The sequence below is a fragment of the Triticum aestivum genome, chromosome 4A, assembly GCF_018294505.1.
Source record: "Triticum aestivum cultivar Chinese Spring chromosome 4A, IWGSC CS RefSeq v2.1, whole genome shotgun sequence".
NCBI lineage: Eukaryota > Viridiplantae > Streptophyta > Magnoliopsida > Poales > Poaceae > Triticum > Triticum aestivum.
Genome location: NC_057803.1, coordinates 747,816,517 through 747,832,659, shown reverse-complemented (window position 1 = coordinate 747,832,659; position 16,143 = coordinate 747,816,517). Strand labels below are relative to the sequence as shown.

The following is a 16,143-nucleotide window of genomic DNA, read 5'->3' as shown; positions in this document are numbered from 1 at the left end:
TTAATGCACCGCTCGGTGTGCTGAACCTCGAACGTCGTCTGTGGATGTTGCGAACATCTGACATACACGTCTTGATAACTACGTGATAGTTCAGTTAAACGGTTTAGAGTTGAGGCACCAAAGATGATTTCGAAACGTCGCGGAACATATGAGATGTTTTGAGGGCTGAAATTGGGATTTCAAGCTCGTGCCCACGTCAAGAGGTATAAGACCTCCGACGATTTTCTTAGCCTACAAACTAAGGGAGAAGATCTCAATCGTTGAGCTTGTACTCAGATTGTCTGGGTACAACAATCACTTGAATCGAGTGGGAGTTAATCTTCCAGATGAGATAGTGATGTTTCTCCAAAGACATTGCCACCAAGCTACTAGAGCTTCGTGATGAACTATACCATATCAGAGATAGATATGATGATCCTTGAAGTGTTCGCGATGTTTGACACCGCGAAAGTAGAAGTCAAGTAGGAGCATCAATTGTTGATGGTTGGTAAAACCACTAGTTTCAAGAAGGGCAAGGGCAACAAGGGATACTTCATGAAACGGCAAAACAGTTGCAGCTCTAGTGAAGAAACCCAAGGTTGAACCCAAACCCGAGACTAAGTGCTTCTGTAATGAGAGGAACGGACACAAAAAGGCGGAACCACCCTAGATACTTGGTAGATGAGAAGGTTGGCAAGGTCGATAGAAGTATATTGGATATACATTATGTTAATGTGTACTTTACTAGTACTCCTAGTAGCACCAGGGTATTAGATACCGGTTCGGTTGCTAAGTGTTAGTAACTCGAAATAAAAGCTAAGGAATAAATGGAGACTAGCTAAAGGCGAGCTGACGATACGTGTTGGAAGTGTTTCCAAGGTTGATATGATCAAGCATCGCACGCTCCCTCTACCATCGAGATTGGTGTTAAACCTAAATAATTGTTATTTGGTGTTTGCGTTAGACATGATTGGATTATGTCTGTCACAATACGGTTATTCATTTAAGAAGAATAATGGTTACTCTGTTAATTTGAATAATACCTTCAATGGTCTAGCACCTAAAAGGAATGGTTTATTGAATCTCGATCGTAGTGATACACATTTTCATGCCAAAAGATATAAGATAGTAATGATAGTACCACGTACTTGTGGCACTGCCATGTAAGTCATATTGGTATAAAACGCATGAAGAAGCTCCATGTTGATGGATCTTTGGACTCACTCGTTTTGGAAAAGTTTGAGACATGCGAACCATGTCTATTGGTGTATACGCATGAAGAAACTCCATGCAGATGGATCGTTTGGACTCACTTGATTTTGAATCACTTGAGATATGCAAATCATACCACATGGGCAAGATGACTGAAAAGCCTCGGTTTCAGTAAGATGGAAACAAGGTAGCAACCTGTTGGAAGTAACACATTTTGATGTGTGCAGTCCAATGAGTGCTGAGGCATGCAGTGAATATCGTTATGTTCTGACTTCATAGATGATTCGAGTAGATGTTGAGTATATTTACTTGATGAAACACAAAGTCTGAATTATTGAATGGTTCAAGTAATTTCAGAGTGAAGTTAAAGATCATTGTGACAAGAGGATAAAATGTCTATGATATGATCATAGAGATGAGTATCTGAGTTACGAGCTTTGGCACGCAATTAAGACACTGTAGAAATTGTTTCACAATTAATACCGCCTGGAACACCATAGGGTGATGGTGTGTCCGAACATCATAGTTGCACCCTATTGGATATGGTGCGTACCATGATGTCTCTTATCGAATTACCACTATCGTTCATGGGTTAGGCATTAGAGACAACCGCACTCACTTTAATAGGGCACCACGTAATTCCGTTGAGACGACACCGTTTGAACTATGGTTTGGAGAAACCTAAGTTGTCGTTTCTTAAAGGTTTGGGGCTGCGACACTTATGTGAAAAAGTTTCAGGTTGATAAGCTCGAACCCAAAGCGGATAAAATGCATCTTCATAGGACACCCAAAATGGTTGGGTATACCTCCTAATTCAGATCTGAGAGCAATAGGGATTGTTTCTAGAAACGGTTCCTTTCTCGAGGAAAAGTTTCTCTCAAAAGAATTGAGTGGGAGGATGGTGGAGACTTGATGAGGTTATTGAACCATCACTTCAACCAGTGTGTAGCAGGGCACAGGAAGTTTCCTGTGGCACCTAGATCAATTGAAGTAGAAGCTTATGATAGTCATCATGAAGCTTCAGATCAAGTCACTACCGAACCTCGTAGGACGACAAGGACGCGTACTGCTTCGGAGTGGTACGGTGATCCTGTCTTGAATGTCATGTTGCTAGACAACAATGAACCTACGAGCTATGGAGAAGCAATGGTGGGCCCATATTCCAACAAATGGTTAGAAGCCATGAAATCCGAGATAGGATCCATGTATCAGAACAAAGCATGGACTTTGGTGGACTTGCCCGTTGATCGGCAAGCCATTGAGATAAATGGATCTTTAAGAAGAAGACGGGCGTGGACGGTAATGTCACCGTCTATGAAGCTCAACTTATGGCAAAGAGTTTTTCACAAGTTCAAGGAGTTGACTACGATGAGATTTTCTCATCCGTAGCGATGCTTAAGTCTGTCGGAATCATGTTAGCATTAGCTGCATTTATGAAATCTGGCAGATGGATGTCAAAACGAGTTTCCTTACCAGTTTTGTAAGGAAAGGTTGTATGTGATACAATCAGAAAGTTTTTGTCGATCCTAAGGATGCTAAAAGGTATGCTGGCTCCAGCGATCCTTCTAAGGACTGGAGTAAGCATCTCGGAGTTGGAATATACGCTTTGATGAAATGATCAAAGATTTTGGGTTTATACAAAGTTTGTGAGAAACTTGTATTTCCAAAGAAGTGAGTGGGAGCACTATAGAATTTCTGATGAGTATATGTCGTTGACATATTGATGATCAGAAATGATGTAGAATTTTCTGTAAAGCATATAGGGTTATTTGAAAAGTGTTTTTCAAGTGAAAACCTGGATTAAGCTACTTAAACATTGAGCATCAAGATCTATGAGGATAGATCAAAACCGCTTAATGGTACTTTCAAATGAGCATATACCTTGACATGATCTTGAAGGTGTTCAAGATGGATCAGTCAAAGAAGGAGTTCTTGCCTGAGATGTAAGGTATGAAGTTAAGACTTAAAGCTCGACCACGGCAGAAAAGAGAGAAAGGACGAAGGTCGTCCCCTATGCTTTAGACGTAGGCTCTATAGTATGCTATGCTGTGTACCGCACCGGAAGTGTGCCTTGCCATGAGTCAGTCAAGGGGTACAAGAATGATCCAGGAATGGGGATCATTGGACAGCGGTCAAAATTGTCCTTGGAGTAAATAAGGACATGTTTCTCGATTATGGAGGTGATAAAGAGTTCGGCGTAAAGGGTTACGTCGATGCAAGCTTTAACACCTATCCGAGTGACTCTGAGTAGCAAACCGGATACGTATAGTGGAGCAACCATTTGGAATAGCTTCAAGTGGAGCGTGGAAGCAGCATTTACAATATGACATAGAGAATTGCAAAGTACATACGGATCTGAATACTGCAGACCCGTTGACTAAAACTTCTCTCACAAGGAAAACATGATCAAACCCCAGAACTCATTGAGTCTTAATCACATGGTGATGTGAACTAGTTTAGCGACACTAGTAAACTCTTTGGATGTTGGTCACATGGCGATGTGACCTATCAGTGTTAATCACATGGCGATGTGAACTAGATTATTGACTCTAGTGCAAGTGGGAGACTGTTGGAAATATGCCCTAGAGGCAATAATAAATTAGTTATTATTATATTTCCTTGTTCATGATAATCGTTTATTATCCATGCTATAATTGTATTGACCGGAAACTCAGATACATGTGTGGATACATAGACAACACCATGTCCCTAGTAAGCCTCTAGTTGACTAGCTCGTTGATCAATAGATGGTTACGGTTTCCTGACCATGGACATTGGATGTCGTTGATAACGGGATCACATCATTGGAGAATGATGTGATGGACAAGACCCAATCCTAAGCCTAGCACAAAGATCGTGTAGTTCGTATGCTAAAGCTTTTCTAATGTCAAGTATCTTTTCCTTAGACCATGAGATTGTGCAACTCCCGGATACCGTAGGAATGCTTTGGGTGTACCAAATCTCACAATGTAACTAGGTGGCTATAAAGGTGCATTACAGGTATCTCCGAAAGTGTCTGTTGGGTTGGCACGAATCGAGACTGGGATTTGTCACTCCGTGTAACGGAGAGGTATCTCTGGGCCCACTCGGTAGGACATCATCATAATGTGCACAATGTGACCAAGGGGTTGATCACGGGATGATGTGTTACGGAACGAGTAAAGAGACTTGCCGGTAACGAGATTGAACAAGGTATCGGGATACCGATGATCGAATCTTGGGCAAGTACAATACCACTAGACAAAGGGAATTGTATACGGGATTGATTGAGTCCTTGACATCGTGGTTCATCCGATGAGATCATCGTGGAACATGTGGGAGCCAACATGGGTATCCAGATCTCGCTGTTGGTTATTGACCGGAGAACGTCTCGGTCATGTCTGCATGGTCCCGAACCCGAAGGGTCTACACACTTAAGGTTCGATGATGCTAGGGTTATAAAGGAAGTTTGTATGTGGTTACCGAATGTTGTTCGGAGTCCCGGATGAGATCCCGGACGTCATGAGGAGTTCCGGAATGGTCCGGAGGTAAAGAATTATATATGGGAAGTCCTGTTTTGGTCACCGGAAAAGTTTCGGGTTTTATCGGTAATGTACCGGGACCACCGGGAGGGTCCCGGGGGTCCACCAAGTGGGGCCACCATCCTCGGAGGGCTGATGGGCCAAGTATGGGAGGGGACCAGCCGCAGGTGGGCTGGTGCGCCCCCCCAAGAGGCCCATGCGCCAAGAGATAAGGGAAAGGGAGAGTCCTAAAGGGGGAAGGCACCTCCTAGGTGCCTTGGGGAGGATGGACTCCTCCCTGGCCGCACCCTTCCTTGGAGGAAGGGCCAAGGCTGCGCCTCCCCCTCTCCCTTGCCCCTATATATAGTGGAGGGGAGGGAGGGCAGCCACACCTGAAGCCCTGGCGCCTCCCTCCCTCCCGTGACACCTCCTCCTCTCCCGCAGGTGCTTGGCGAAGCCCTGCAGGATTGCCACGCTCCTCCACCACCACCACGCCGTTGTGCTGCTGCTGGATGGAGTCTTCCTCAACCTCTTCCTCTCTCCTTGCTGGATCAAGGCATGCGAGACGTCACCGGGCTGTACGTGTGTTGAACGCGGAGGTGCCGTCCGTTCGGCACTAGGATCATCGGTGATTTGAATCACGACGAGTACGACTCCATCAACCCCGTTCTCTTGAACGCTTCCGCTTAGCGATCTATAAGGGTATGTAGATGCACTCTCCTTCCCCTCGTTGCTGGTTTCTCCATAGATAGATCTTGGTGACACGTAGGAAAATTTTGAATTTCTGCTACGTTCCCCAACAAACTTCAGTTCTCGGGGCTTCGGAGGCGGAGTTGGAGAAGGGGAAGCTTCATTTTTTGGGGCTCATGGCCGGAGATGAGGAACGGGCGCCGGCTATCTTTTACTTTAGGTATTATGCCTCTAGAATTGGACGGGCACCACTTTTAGTTGAATTATGTTTGAAATGTAATGAATTCCGTCAAGTTTATATGAAATCCAATGAAAATCCGCCGTGTTTGCATGAACTTCGTCTGGTTTGTGTGAAAATCTGGTCATATTTGCACGAATTTCGTCCGGTTGTTGGGATAATGTTTGCATGTATGCGGACAACGTTGGATGGCGGCCTCCCGCATTCCTGTACGCGGACGGATGCAGAAGGAAATTTACGGGTCGCATTTGGACATGCCCTAAGTTTCTTCTCTCCCGTCTACTGGCTTCGCTTCTCCCACATGTACTGTAGCGATGCCTTGTTTTTTTATTAGATCCGTCAGCATCATTGCACTAGTTAATTGTTGCTATGAATCTTGACAGTTCCATTCCGGTTGGTGGTCGTCATGCATCAGACAGATGGATAACCCGGAAGCAACCGATTCCGCGATCTCGTAGTAGGCCCCAAACCATGACCTATTTTTTATCCATTTTTAAGTCTCTTGTATTGGTCCAAATCGATGGTGTGTAGCAATGTGAAAGAAACATGCATGTGATGCACGATCATGCCCGTCCAAATAGCTGTCCTCGTGCAGCAGTGCCAACATTTTTTGTAGAAGAACACATGTGGTTCACGGTCACCTCTAATCAATAACCGTGTTGACAATTTCAACTTCTAGATTATACAATTAAAAATAATGTTGCGTATGAAAAGTGCCTAACGCAAGGCGATAACACGGACAACCAAGATTAAATGTGCATGCGAATCAACCTGTGGTTGAGTTGGTTAGGTGGACAGTGGTATCCCTAACCCACCAGGGTTCAAATCCTGGTGCTCGCATTATTCCTGGATTTATTTCAGGATTTCCGGCGATGCGCTTTCAGTGGAAGGAGACGCCCGTCAATGACGAGGCGCCTACGGTGACTTCGTAAATCTCAAGATGATATGCCGGCTCAGTCTCTCGGTGGTGCTCATAGGGATAGGGTGTGCGTGTGTGCGTTCATAGGGATGAGTGTATGCGCGTGTATATGAGCGCTTGTGTCTGTACTAATGCTTAAAAAAAGATTAAATGTGCATACGCATACACTTACCTTACACACATGTGTATTTATTTTTTTGGTCTTTATTTTTCTGCGGGAACGTGTATGTTTTAGTCATGATGAAGCCGATCGTAACCTCCTTCGGAGAGTATTTTCTGAAACGTCGGCAAGACAAAAAATAGGCCTTGACCTGATTACATCTTCTCCGGCCCCCAGGATTGTCCAAGCCTCCAAGCCATCACTCTAGAGGCTCGGACAAAGGCGGGGTGGTTTTCTGAACCGTCAACGGCGAGATGGTGGTGATTTTGCATTGGTTGACAATGGCGGTGCATGGATGCATGGGGAGACTGCTACTTCCTCTGTAAATAAATATAAAACACTCTAGAGACTCGACTGTTGAGCGCTTGTGTCTGTACTGATGGAATGTGTATGTTTTAGTCATGATGAAGCCGATCGTAACCTCCTTCGGAGAGCAATTTCTGAAACGTCGGCAAGACAAAAAAATAGGCCTTGACCTGATTACATCTTCTCCGGCCCCCAGGATTGTCCGAGCCTCCAAGCCATCACTCTAGAGGCTCGGACAAAGGCGGGGTGGTTTTCTGAACCGTCAACGGCGAGATGGTGGTGATTTTGCATTGGTTGACAATGGCGGTGCATGGATGCATGGGGAGACTGCTACTTCCTCTGTAAATAAATATAAAACATTTTAGAGACTCGACTGTTGAGAGGGCTAAAGACCAGTTGAGCCAGAGAGAACAGAGGAAGCTATCGAATCAAAGAAGCAAAAGGCAAATAGAGGAGAAGGAGCACGAACGGAAAGGACGAGGTCAGGAGGAAGCAGCATCTGACCGGCACCCTGAATTTGCCAGCGGTGATTGACCACGTGGAAAGCAAGAAACCCCAATTTACCTGTTGGCGGAAGAGGAACAGCACATCCGACGTGGCACCACAGGAGTAGCCACTATGCACACATAAACCCAAATCCGGATGCTTCTTCTCTCCGTTCTATTGGTTGGGCTTCTCTCACTATCCACTGTGGCTGCATTATTTCCGTTTGGATCTATATCAGCATTATTGTACTCCTAGTAGTAGTTAATTGTGCTTTCAATCTTTGACAGTTAGACTGATTCCGGTTGGTTGTGTAGATGCATTAGGGAGACGGATAAGTAGATAACATGACCTGTAAGCAACCGATACCCACAAGATTGTGGCCCCGAAATTGTATCCATTATTGTTTTTTAAGCCCCTTCTTGTACATGAGTCCAGGACTCCAGGTCGATGATGTAGCAATGTTCTTCGTCTAAAAGAAGCATGCATGTGCTGCACGACCATGCCCAATAATTGTCTTGACAACTTGGGTTTCTAAATTAACTTTAGTTATAGTTTTCTTATTTATTTTTTCTGAAATAACCCCTCGCCCATTATATTAAGATAAAGTTGGTATTTGTGAAAAAGAATAGCAATCTCATGGGCAGCCCTATTGCATCTCTGTTAACCTCGACAAAGAAAACTTGTTGTAGGAGCCGGCTATCACTTTATATCCACGAGGGCTGACCTCATTAGACAAATAATTTTTCGCAATAAGGCAATCAGAGTCCAAGATGATAGGATTATGCATCGCCGAAGCAACATGACGTCTTGCCAAGTTTGCATGGAGCTTCGCTTCCTCCACACTTGAACACACTATGTGGAAATCACACGGTGACAAAAGGACCAACCCCTCATAATCTATCACCACAACTCCAATGCTAGCAAAACCTTCATCGGCCATGAAGTTAGCATTGACATTGATCTTGATTATCCCTACAGGAGGCGCCTCCCAGGCCATACATAGTAACATGTTTAAAGGGATGCCAACCTGCTCAACAACCAATTAACCTCTATCAAGACCGGAATCAAAAGTATCTTTTGAAGCCACATTGGAACCGTGTTGAAATAATTTTTGGGACAGAGGGAGTAGAAGTTACGAAGCACAACAACTATTCGGAGCTAGGACAACTATCCCCCAAATTACAAAGAGGCGTATGCAGGAAAAAAAAACGCACACAAACAAGCCCACATAAGTGACACAACCTGGCAAGCCAGTATATATATTGGCTTCGCTTCTCCCACATGTACTGTACTGATGCATTGTTGATTTTCTATTAGATCCATCAGCATTATTGCACTAGTTAATTTTTGCTTTGAATCTTGGTAGTTTGATTCTGGTTGGTGGTTGTCATGTACTCCTACTGTATTATGGAGATGGATAACCCAGAAGCAACCGATTCCGGGATATTGTGGGGCCCTAAACGATATCCATTATTGCACATTTTTAAGGCCGTTCTATTAGTCCAAATCAATGAGGTGGTTCTTTGTGTAATAAGCAAAACATGTGATTTGTGATGCACGGTCGTGATCAATAGCTCTCTTCATGTAGCAGTACGCACCAACATTTTTTTTCTACAAGGAAACATGTGATCCATGGTTACCTCTAATCAATAACCATGTTGACAATTTCAACGTCTAGATTAGCTGCGGTTATGGTGGTGTACCTTTTTAGTTGTTACCGTGCTGAGTTAGGGACATTTCATACACGACAATATATATTTAATTGCACACATGTATTTTTTTTAGTTATGAAGTCGATCATAACTGACAGAGCTCAGTGGAAATGTGAGAGATCAAATGGTAGTCACGAATTAGTTATGTGTTGTATTGAAGATGGGTTACAATATATACGTCCATGAACGGACGCGTCGCACAAACACGACGATTACATAGAGATGTGACAGTTGTGAATAGAGGGTGAAAGGAGATGTGTCAGTTTCCAAAGGGCAACCGTACAACAGTTGACAAGGGGATATTCCCCTGTTAATTAATTATAACCCCTCGCAAAAAACAATACTCCCTCCATCCCAAAGTTTAAGGCACGCTTGACTATGGTGAAACAATAACCTCCTTCAGCGAGCGCTTTCTGATACGCGGGCAAGACAAAAAAATAGGCCTCAACCTTTCTATGGCCTCTAGGGTTGTTCCAAGCCATCGCATGATGGTGAATTTGCATTTGCACCACATGAAGGCGCTATGGACCAATTCCGGATGCTTCTCTTCGTTCTATTGGTTGGGTCTCTCTCATCTACTGTTCTTTGGAACTATCAGCATTATTGTACTAGTAGTTAATTGTGCTTTGAATTTTGACAATTAGATTGATTCTGATTGGTGGTCGTCGTGCATTAGGGAGATGGATAAGTGGATAGCATGACCTGGAAGCAACCAATAACCACAAGATTGTGGCCCCAAAATTGTATCCATTATTGTTTTTTAAGCCCCTTGTACATGAGTCCAGAACTCCAGGTCGATGATGTAGCAATGTTCTTAGTGTAAAAGAAGCATGCACATGTGCTGCGCGACAATGTCCAATAATTGTCCTAACAGCTTGGACCTCTAGATTAATTTCAGCGGTCTTCGTTTCTTCTACAATATGACATGTGACTATCAATCATCTCTAATTAATAGTTATCCTGAAAAAAATTATATTCGTAACTTTTGAGGAGGCCGTTACACAGATCCATGTAGTTTTTCAGTCAATGAAGTCGGTCATAGATTCCTTGCCAAGCAATTTCCAAAAGCGGACAATGAGATAAAATCAGCTGCCCTCCATATGTGTTCATTCATTGTTGTCTCTCCTTCCATCTATAGGGTTTTCTGAACCCCACAACCTCCAAATTTCCACCGGCGGGACAATGTAACCTTGGTTGACATTTGGTGTCAAGCACACATGGATGCTCCCTTTACAAAACACGAGTATGTTTCTTAGTGAGCTGATCAATGTAATCTCTATAACAAGTAATTTTTGAAAGTGCAACCGATAAAAGATGCCTAAACCTATTCACTCATGATTACATCTTCTATGGGCTTTAGGGTTCTCCAAAGACTCGGCTTTAGATGGTTGGGCCGTGTTCGTCTCAAAAAAGATGCTTGGGCCGCGTTGAGTTGGAGATTTCACAGCGGTTGACAATGGCGGTGTGGATGGAGAGACCGGTAGTTAGAGACCAATAAAAGTCCGTGTGTAGTTTTAGGAACAAGATAGTAGGCAAGTCGAAGCGAGGATAGGAAAGAAATGCCAGAAAGCTATCGAGCAATGTATGTGCGCGCGTGCACATGAAGAATCAACCTGTCGTTGGATGGCCATGATCCTGGTTGTACACATTCTCTTTCTCTCTATACAGAAATGAATTAATATAGGGTGTCTAGCAATGGACTAGATCGCAGCTACTTTCCTAAAACGAAATGATCCCAGCTATTTCCGAAAACGAAACCGATAAAACTCAAGTAAAACTATTCCCTCACGATTACATCTTCTTTGAGCTTTCGGGTTATCCCAAGCCATGACTTTAGATGCTCGAGCCGCGGCAAGCTGGAGAATTCGTGGCGGTTGTCAAAGTGGGTGTGCATGGAGAGACCGGTAGCTAGAGACCAATAAAAGCACGCGAGTGGTTGTAAAAGAAGAAGAAAATAGTAGGCGAATCGAAGAAATGCCCGAAAGCTATCAAGCAATGTATGCGCGCGCACACACGCATACGCGGAGAACCAACCTGTCGTTGGATGATACATACCCGGAGCTGCATACTATAATTTTTCCCTCTCTGTTCGGAACCTATTTAATATAGGGTGTCTAGCAATGGACTGGATCGCAGCTGCTTTCCTAAAACGAAATGGATCCGCCGATCTTGGTGGGTCAATGCTCCCCCTACCCTTGATCCAGTTCCTATAAAAAAAATACTGTGGAATGGAAAATAAAAATGGCCTTACTTTTCCTTGCCGTCCCTGATGTGGTTGGCCCACGCAGAGGCCAGTCGCCGCATCCTACGCACGCGCTTGCATCCCGCGCCTTGCCATTTTTACTCTCCCCGCCAACTATAAATCGCGCTCGCCGGGGGGAGCCATGCCTATCCACTCCCTCCACCCGTCCACCGATCCGCCGGAACCGATTCATAGACTTTTTCTTGGAAACCGTCGTCGATGGAGTCCCGGGCCATTAGTCCCGGCGAGACGGCGCTGCCGTACGCGTACGCGCCGCTGGCCCCGTCCGACGTCGCGGAGGAGCGCCGCGGCGGCGGCGGCGGCGGGGTGAGGTGGCGCGCGTGCGTCGCCGTGCTGGCCGCCTCGGCCCTGGTGGTGCTGGTCGTGGCCAGCGCGCTGGCCGGGTCCGGCAGGGTGGACCGGGTCGTGGGCGGCGACGTGGTCGCGGACATGCCGCCGCTGGCGGAGACGGCCCGGAGCCGCGGCCGGGACGCCGGCGTGTCGGAGAAGACCTCCGGCGCGGCGGACGAGATGGTGGGGCTCCTCGGCGCCGGCGGCGACGCCGACGGCTTCCCCTGGAGCAACGCCATGCTGCAGTGGCAGCGCACCGGCTTCCATTTCCAGCCCGAGAAGAACTGGATGAACGGTACGTGCACGATCCATCCGTTCCGTCCATTAATCCCTTCCTTTTCGGGTCGATTCAGATTCACATGAATTTCCATTCATTTCCACGCGTTGTTAATCCGATCGATGGAGAAGAACTGACTGGCTTTGCTCTTTGTTTGCTGGCGGCGACCGGCGGCGGCCTCCTCCCTCCGGCGATGGGCATGGATGCATGCATGCATGCAGATCCCAACGGTTAGTACTACTCCTGATCAACCGATCTCATGGATAGAATATTCCTACTTGAGCGTGTTTTTTACCACTCGCTCGATCGCCGGCTGTCGCGGAACCATATATTTACACAGTCAACGTGCGAAATGAGATGAGATTATTTTTACCGATCTAGAGGCAGATAACTCAAGCATCTTTGAATATTGACTGAATCTGGCTCGAGCTAGCGTTACCAACGGCAAGTTAGTTGGTTGTCAGAAAAAGAAACCGAACGGAGAAATAAAACCGGTAGATGGATGGATGGATGGATAGAACGCGTGCGTCCGTGTTGCATGCACGTCTAGCTACCAGATCCAAAACAAAAGGTAGTAATAAAACCGGCCACCACAGTGGTGATCATGTGTGTCTCGTGTACATACACCATCTGTTCAAACTTTTTTGTTGTTGTTGTTGTCGTTGCGAATTACTACATATGTTCAAACTATTTTTTGTGTTCAAAAACTCGATAGGTCATGCATGCACATCATATATATGGCCATATATATATATGTGGGTCCGCCAACGCAGCTACAGTGATGTGCCAACAAAGCACACATGATGAAATCTTCCCTAATCCGCCACCCACGCACCTACATATCCACCTAATCAACGAATCGATCTTTAATTTCATGATCTAATTTGATTTTTTTTTCTGTTGCAACGCAGGTCCCGTGTACTACCGCGGATGGTACCACCTCTTCTACCAGTACAACCCGGAGGGGGCGGTGTGGGGGAACATCGCGTGGGGCCACGCCGTGTCCCGCGACCTCATCCACTGGCGCCACCTCCCGCTCGCCATGGTGCCCGACCAGTGGTACGACATCAACGGCGTCTGGACCGGCTCCGCCACCGTGCTCCCCGACGGCTCCCTCGTCATGCTCTACACCGGCTCCACCAACGCCTCCGTGCAAGTCCAGTGCCTCGCCGTCCCCGCCGACCCCAACGACTCCCTCCTCCGCAACTGGACCAAGTACGAGGCCAACCCTATCCTCGTCCCGCCGCCCGGCATCGGCGACAAGGACTTCCGTGACCCCACCACCGCCTGGTTCGACGAGTCCGACAAGACCTGGCGCACCGTCATCGGGTCCAAGGACAACCACGGCCACACCGGCATCGTCATGACCTACAAGACCAAGGACTTCATCAACTACGAGCTCATCCCCGGCCTCCTCCACAGCGTCCCTGGCACCGGCATGTGGGAGTGCATTGACTTCTACCCCGTCGGCGGCGCCGATGGCTCAGAGGAGCTGTACGTGATGAAGGAGAGCAGCGACGACGACCGCCACGACTGGTACGCGCTCGGGAGGTACGACGCCGCGGCCAACAAGTACACGCCGATCGACGCGGAGATGGATGTCGGGATCGGGCTCAGGTATGACTGGGGCAAGTTCTACGCGTCCAAGACCTTCTACGACCCCTCCAAGAACCGCCGCGTGCTCTGGGGGTGGATCGGCGAGACCGACTCCGAGCGCGCCGACGTCGCCAAGGGATGGGCGTCCCTCCAGGTAACCAAACCCTCTTCCCATCAAATTCTTTTTACCATGCAATATAGTCGTCGGTGTCGATCACTGTCATGCATATGGATTGGATTAAACATGTCGCGGTCTCGTCGTTGCACGTTTCTTTCTTGCTTAACCACCTACCAATAGCAGCTGGTTGTAGCTAGGTCGCTGCTGGGGATTGAAATCTTCAGCTTTAAGATGACAGCGACGACGACATGGTCGGTCGCCCGGTCGTGATCACCTACTCCAATTTACTGGAAAAATGATGATTTGTAAACGTGCATGCATGTTCCTTCAACCTTTTGTTAATTCCAGTTGACCAAACTGCAAACAAACGCGTAGTACTTTTTCTTCTCCGATCTGTACAAGTTTGCCCTTTTTGTCAATTTTTTAATCCTCGTGGTACGCGAGACATGTTAATTAATCACTAACCTACTTATCAATGGATCCATATATCTATTAGGCCGGCTGCTTTTGCTCTGATCGATAGGTTTGGTCAATGAGTGCAGATCAAGCCTCCGTGTTTCTCTCCAAACACGGCAACTTGTGCAGCCCTGCGGCTACACCACATGTGCATGCCACGTCGATCCCACGTGTAACCATGTGCCTTAGATAAATATATGGATTGGATGTTGACCGTTGCTATGATTGAGGGACGCCGCAACCGTATCTTAATTTGTCCGGTCCCGGCTAACCACCAAATTCAGACTTCCTGTGCTACCCTACTTAAATCAATTATTACTACTTGATCGTGCAACCCCATTTTATATGCTTATATGTGAAGCATCTCACATCATTTCTGTTCATGTTTATTTTCCCCCAGGTTTTTGTTTCCAACGTGCATTGTTCATGATTGATTAGATCGTAAAAGTGACAGAATGATTTATCTGAAACTAATCTATGTGTGTGCATTTGTCATACAGTCCATCCCCAGGACGGTGGAACTGGACGAGAAGACCCGGACGAACCTCATCCAGTGGCCCGTGATCGAGATCGAGACGCTCCGCATCAACTCCACCGACCTCGGCGGCACCACCATCGACACCGGCAGCGTGCTCCCTCTCCCGCTCCGCCGCGCCACCCAGCTCGACATCGAGGCCACCTTCCACCTCGACGCCTCCGCCGTCGCCTCCGTCAACGAGGCCGACGTCGGCTACAACTGCAGCACCAGCGGTGGTGCCGCCAACCGTGGCGCGCTCGGCCCCTTCGGACTCCTCGTCCTCGCTGACGGTGCCCTCAAGGAGCAGACGGCGGTGTACTTCTACGTGTCGAGGGGCATCGATGGGGGCCTCCAGACCCATTTCTGCCAGGACGAGTCGCGGTCGTCGCTGGCCCAGGACGTCGTGAAGCGGGTGGTCGGCTTCACCGTGCCTGTGCTCGACGGTGAGGATCTATCACTCAGGGTGCTGGTGGACCACTCGATCGTGGAGACCTTCGCCATGGGTGGGAGGTCCACCGCGACGTCGAGGGTGTATCCGACGGAGGCCATCTACGCCGCCGCTGGCGTGTACCTTTTCAACAACGCCACTGGCGCCGCCGTCACCGTCGAGAAGCTCGTGGTGCACGAGATGGACGACTCCTACAACCAGATCTTCACGGCCGACGATGCCTCGGCCGCCTTGTAGCTGAATCTAATCAAGCTCTTGGCCCGGTAATGCATATTCACCTATACTACATATTATGATTCGATCGGCGGTCACATTGATCGGTCGGCGGCTTCCTCCCTCATGGATGGATGGAGATGGAGTACTAGCTACGTACTCTAGTCATCTTCCTGTTCGTTTGTTTGTTGTTTTTTCTTCCTTTTGGATTTTGGGTTTTTGGTGAGATGAATTAGTTAGACGATTTGTTGGCGGGATGGTTACTGCCTTCCAAGTGTAACTATTGGCAGGATGGATATGTATCCTGCAGCAGGACTATGATGATGATGATCGTATTGATCAATCAATTGTAAATGAAATTATTGGGGAAAGAGCGGGGTACGCGTGTGCGCTGCCACCAATTTTTTGAAATGAAATTTTCTGACTTCCAACTTGTACGCACGGTGCTAACACTGCATGGATTTAATCACAATTTAATATCCGCTGTCCGCTCGATCTAGAGCCCGTATGGTAAGATTTCTGAATTGGTGTAACTAGGACAGTTTCATTATTTCTGAAGTCTTATTGGTACTGTATTCTCTTGGGGCCCCTTCTTCTTCTTCTTTTTGCGGGGTAGGGGCGTAGATGAAAAAGAAAACTGTTAACAAAGCAAGGAGATGTCGCCCTAGCCGCCCTCGCCGCCGGCCTTCCTCCACCCTCCCCTCCCCCTCACCGCCGCCGAGA

At 47.1% G+C, this 16,143-nt stretch overlaps 1 protein-coding gene across 1 annotated transcript; it reads left to right on the top strand.

Moving 5' to 3' along the window:
* Positions 1 to 11,589: 11,589 nt before the first annotated feature.
* On the top strand, positions 11,590 to 15,853 carry LOC123088581 (sucrose:sucrose 1-fructosyltransferase). The gene is made up of 4 exons (XM_044510800.1): positions 11,590 to 12,090; positions 12,294 to 12,302; positions 12,984 to 13,822; positions 14,743 to 15,853. The coding sequence occupies exons 1-4, from the start codon at positions 11,664 to 11,666 to the stop codon at positions 15,442 to 15,444; spliced, it is 1,977 nt and encodes a 658-aa protein (XP_044366735.1). The 5' UTR covers positions 11,590 to 11,663; the 3' UTR covers positions 15,445 to 15,853.
* The last annotated feature ends 290 nt before the right edge of the window (positions 15,854 to 16,143 follow it).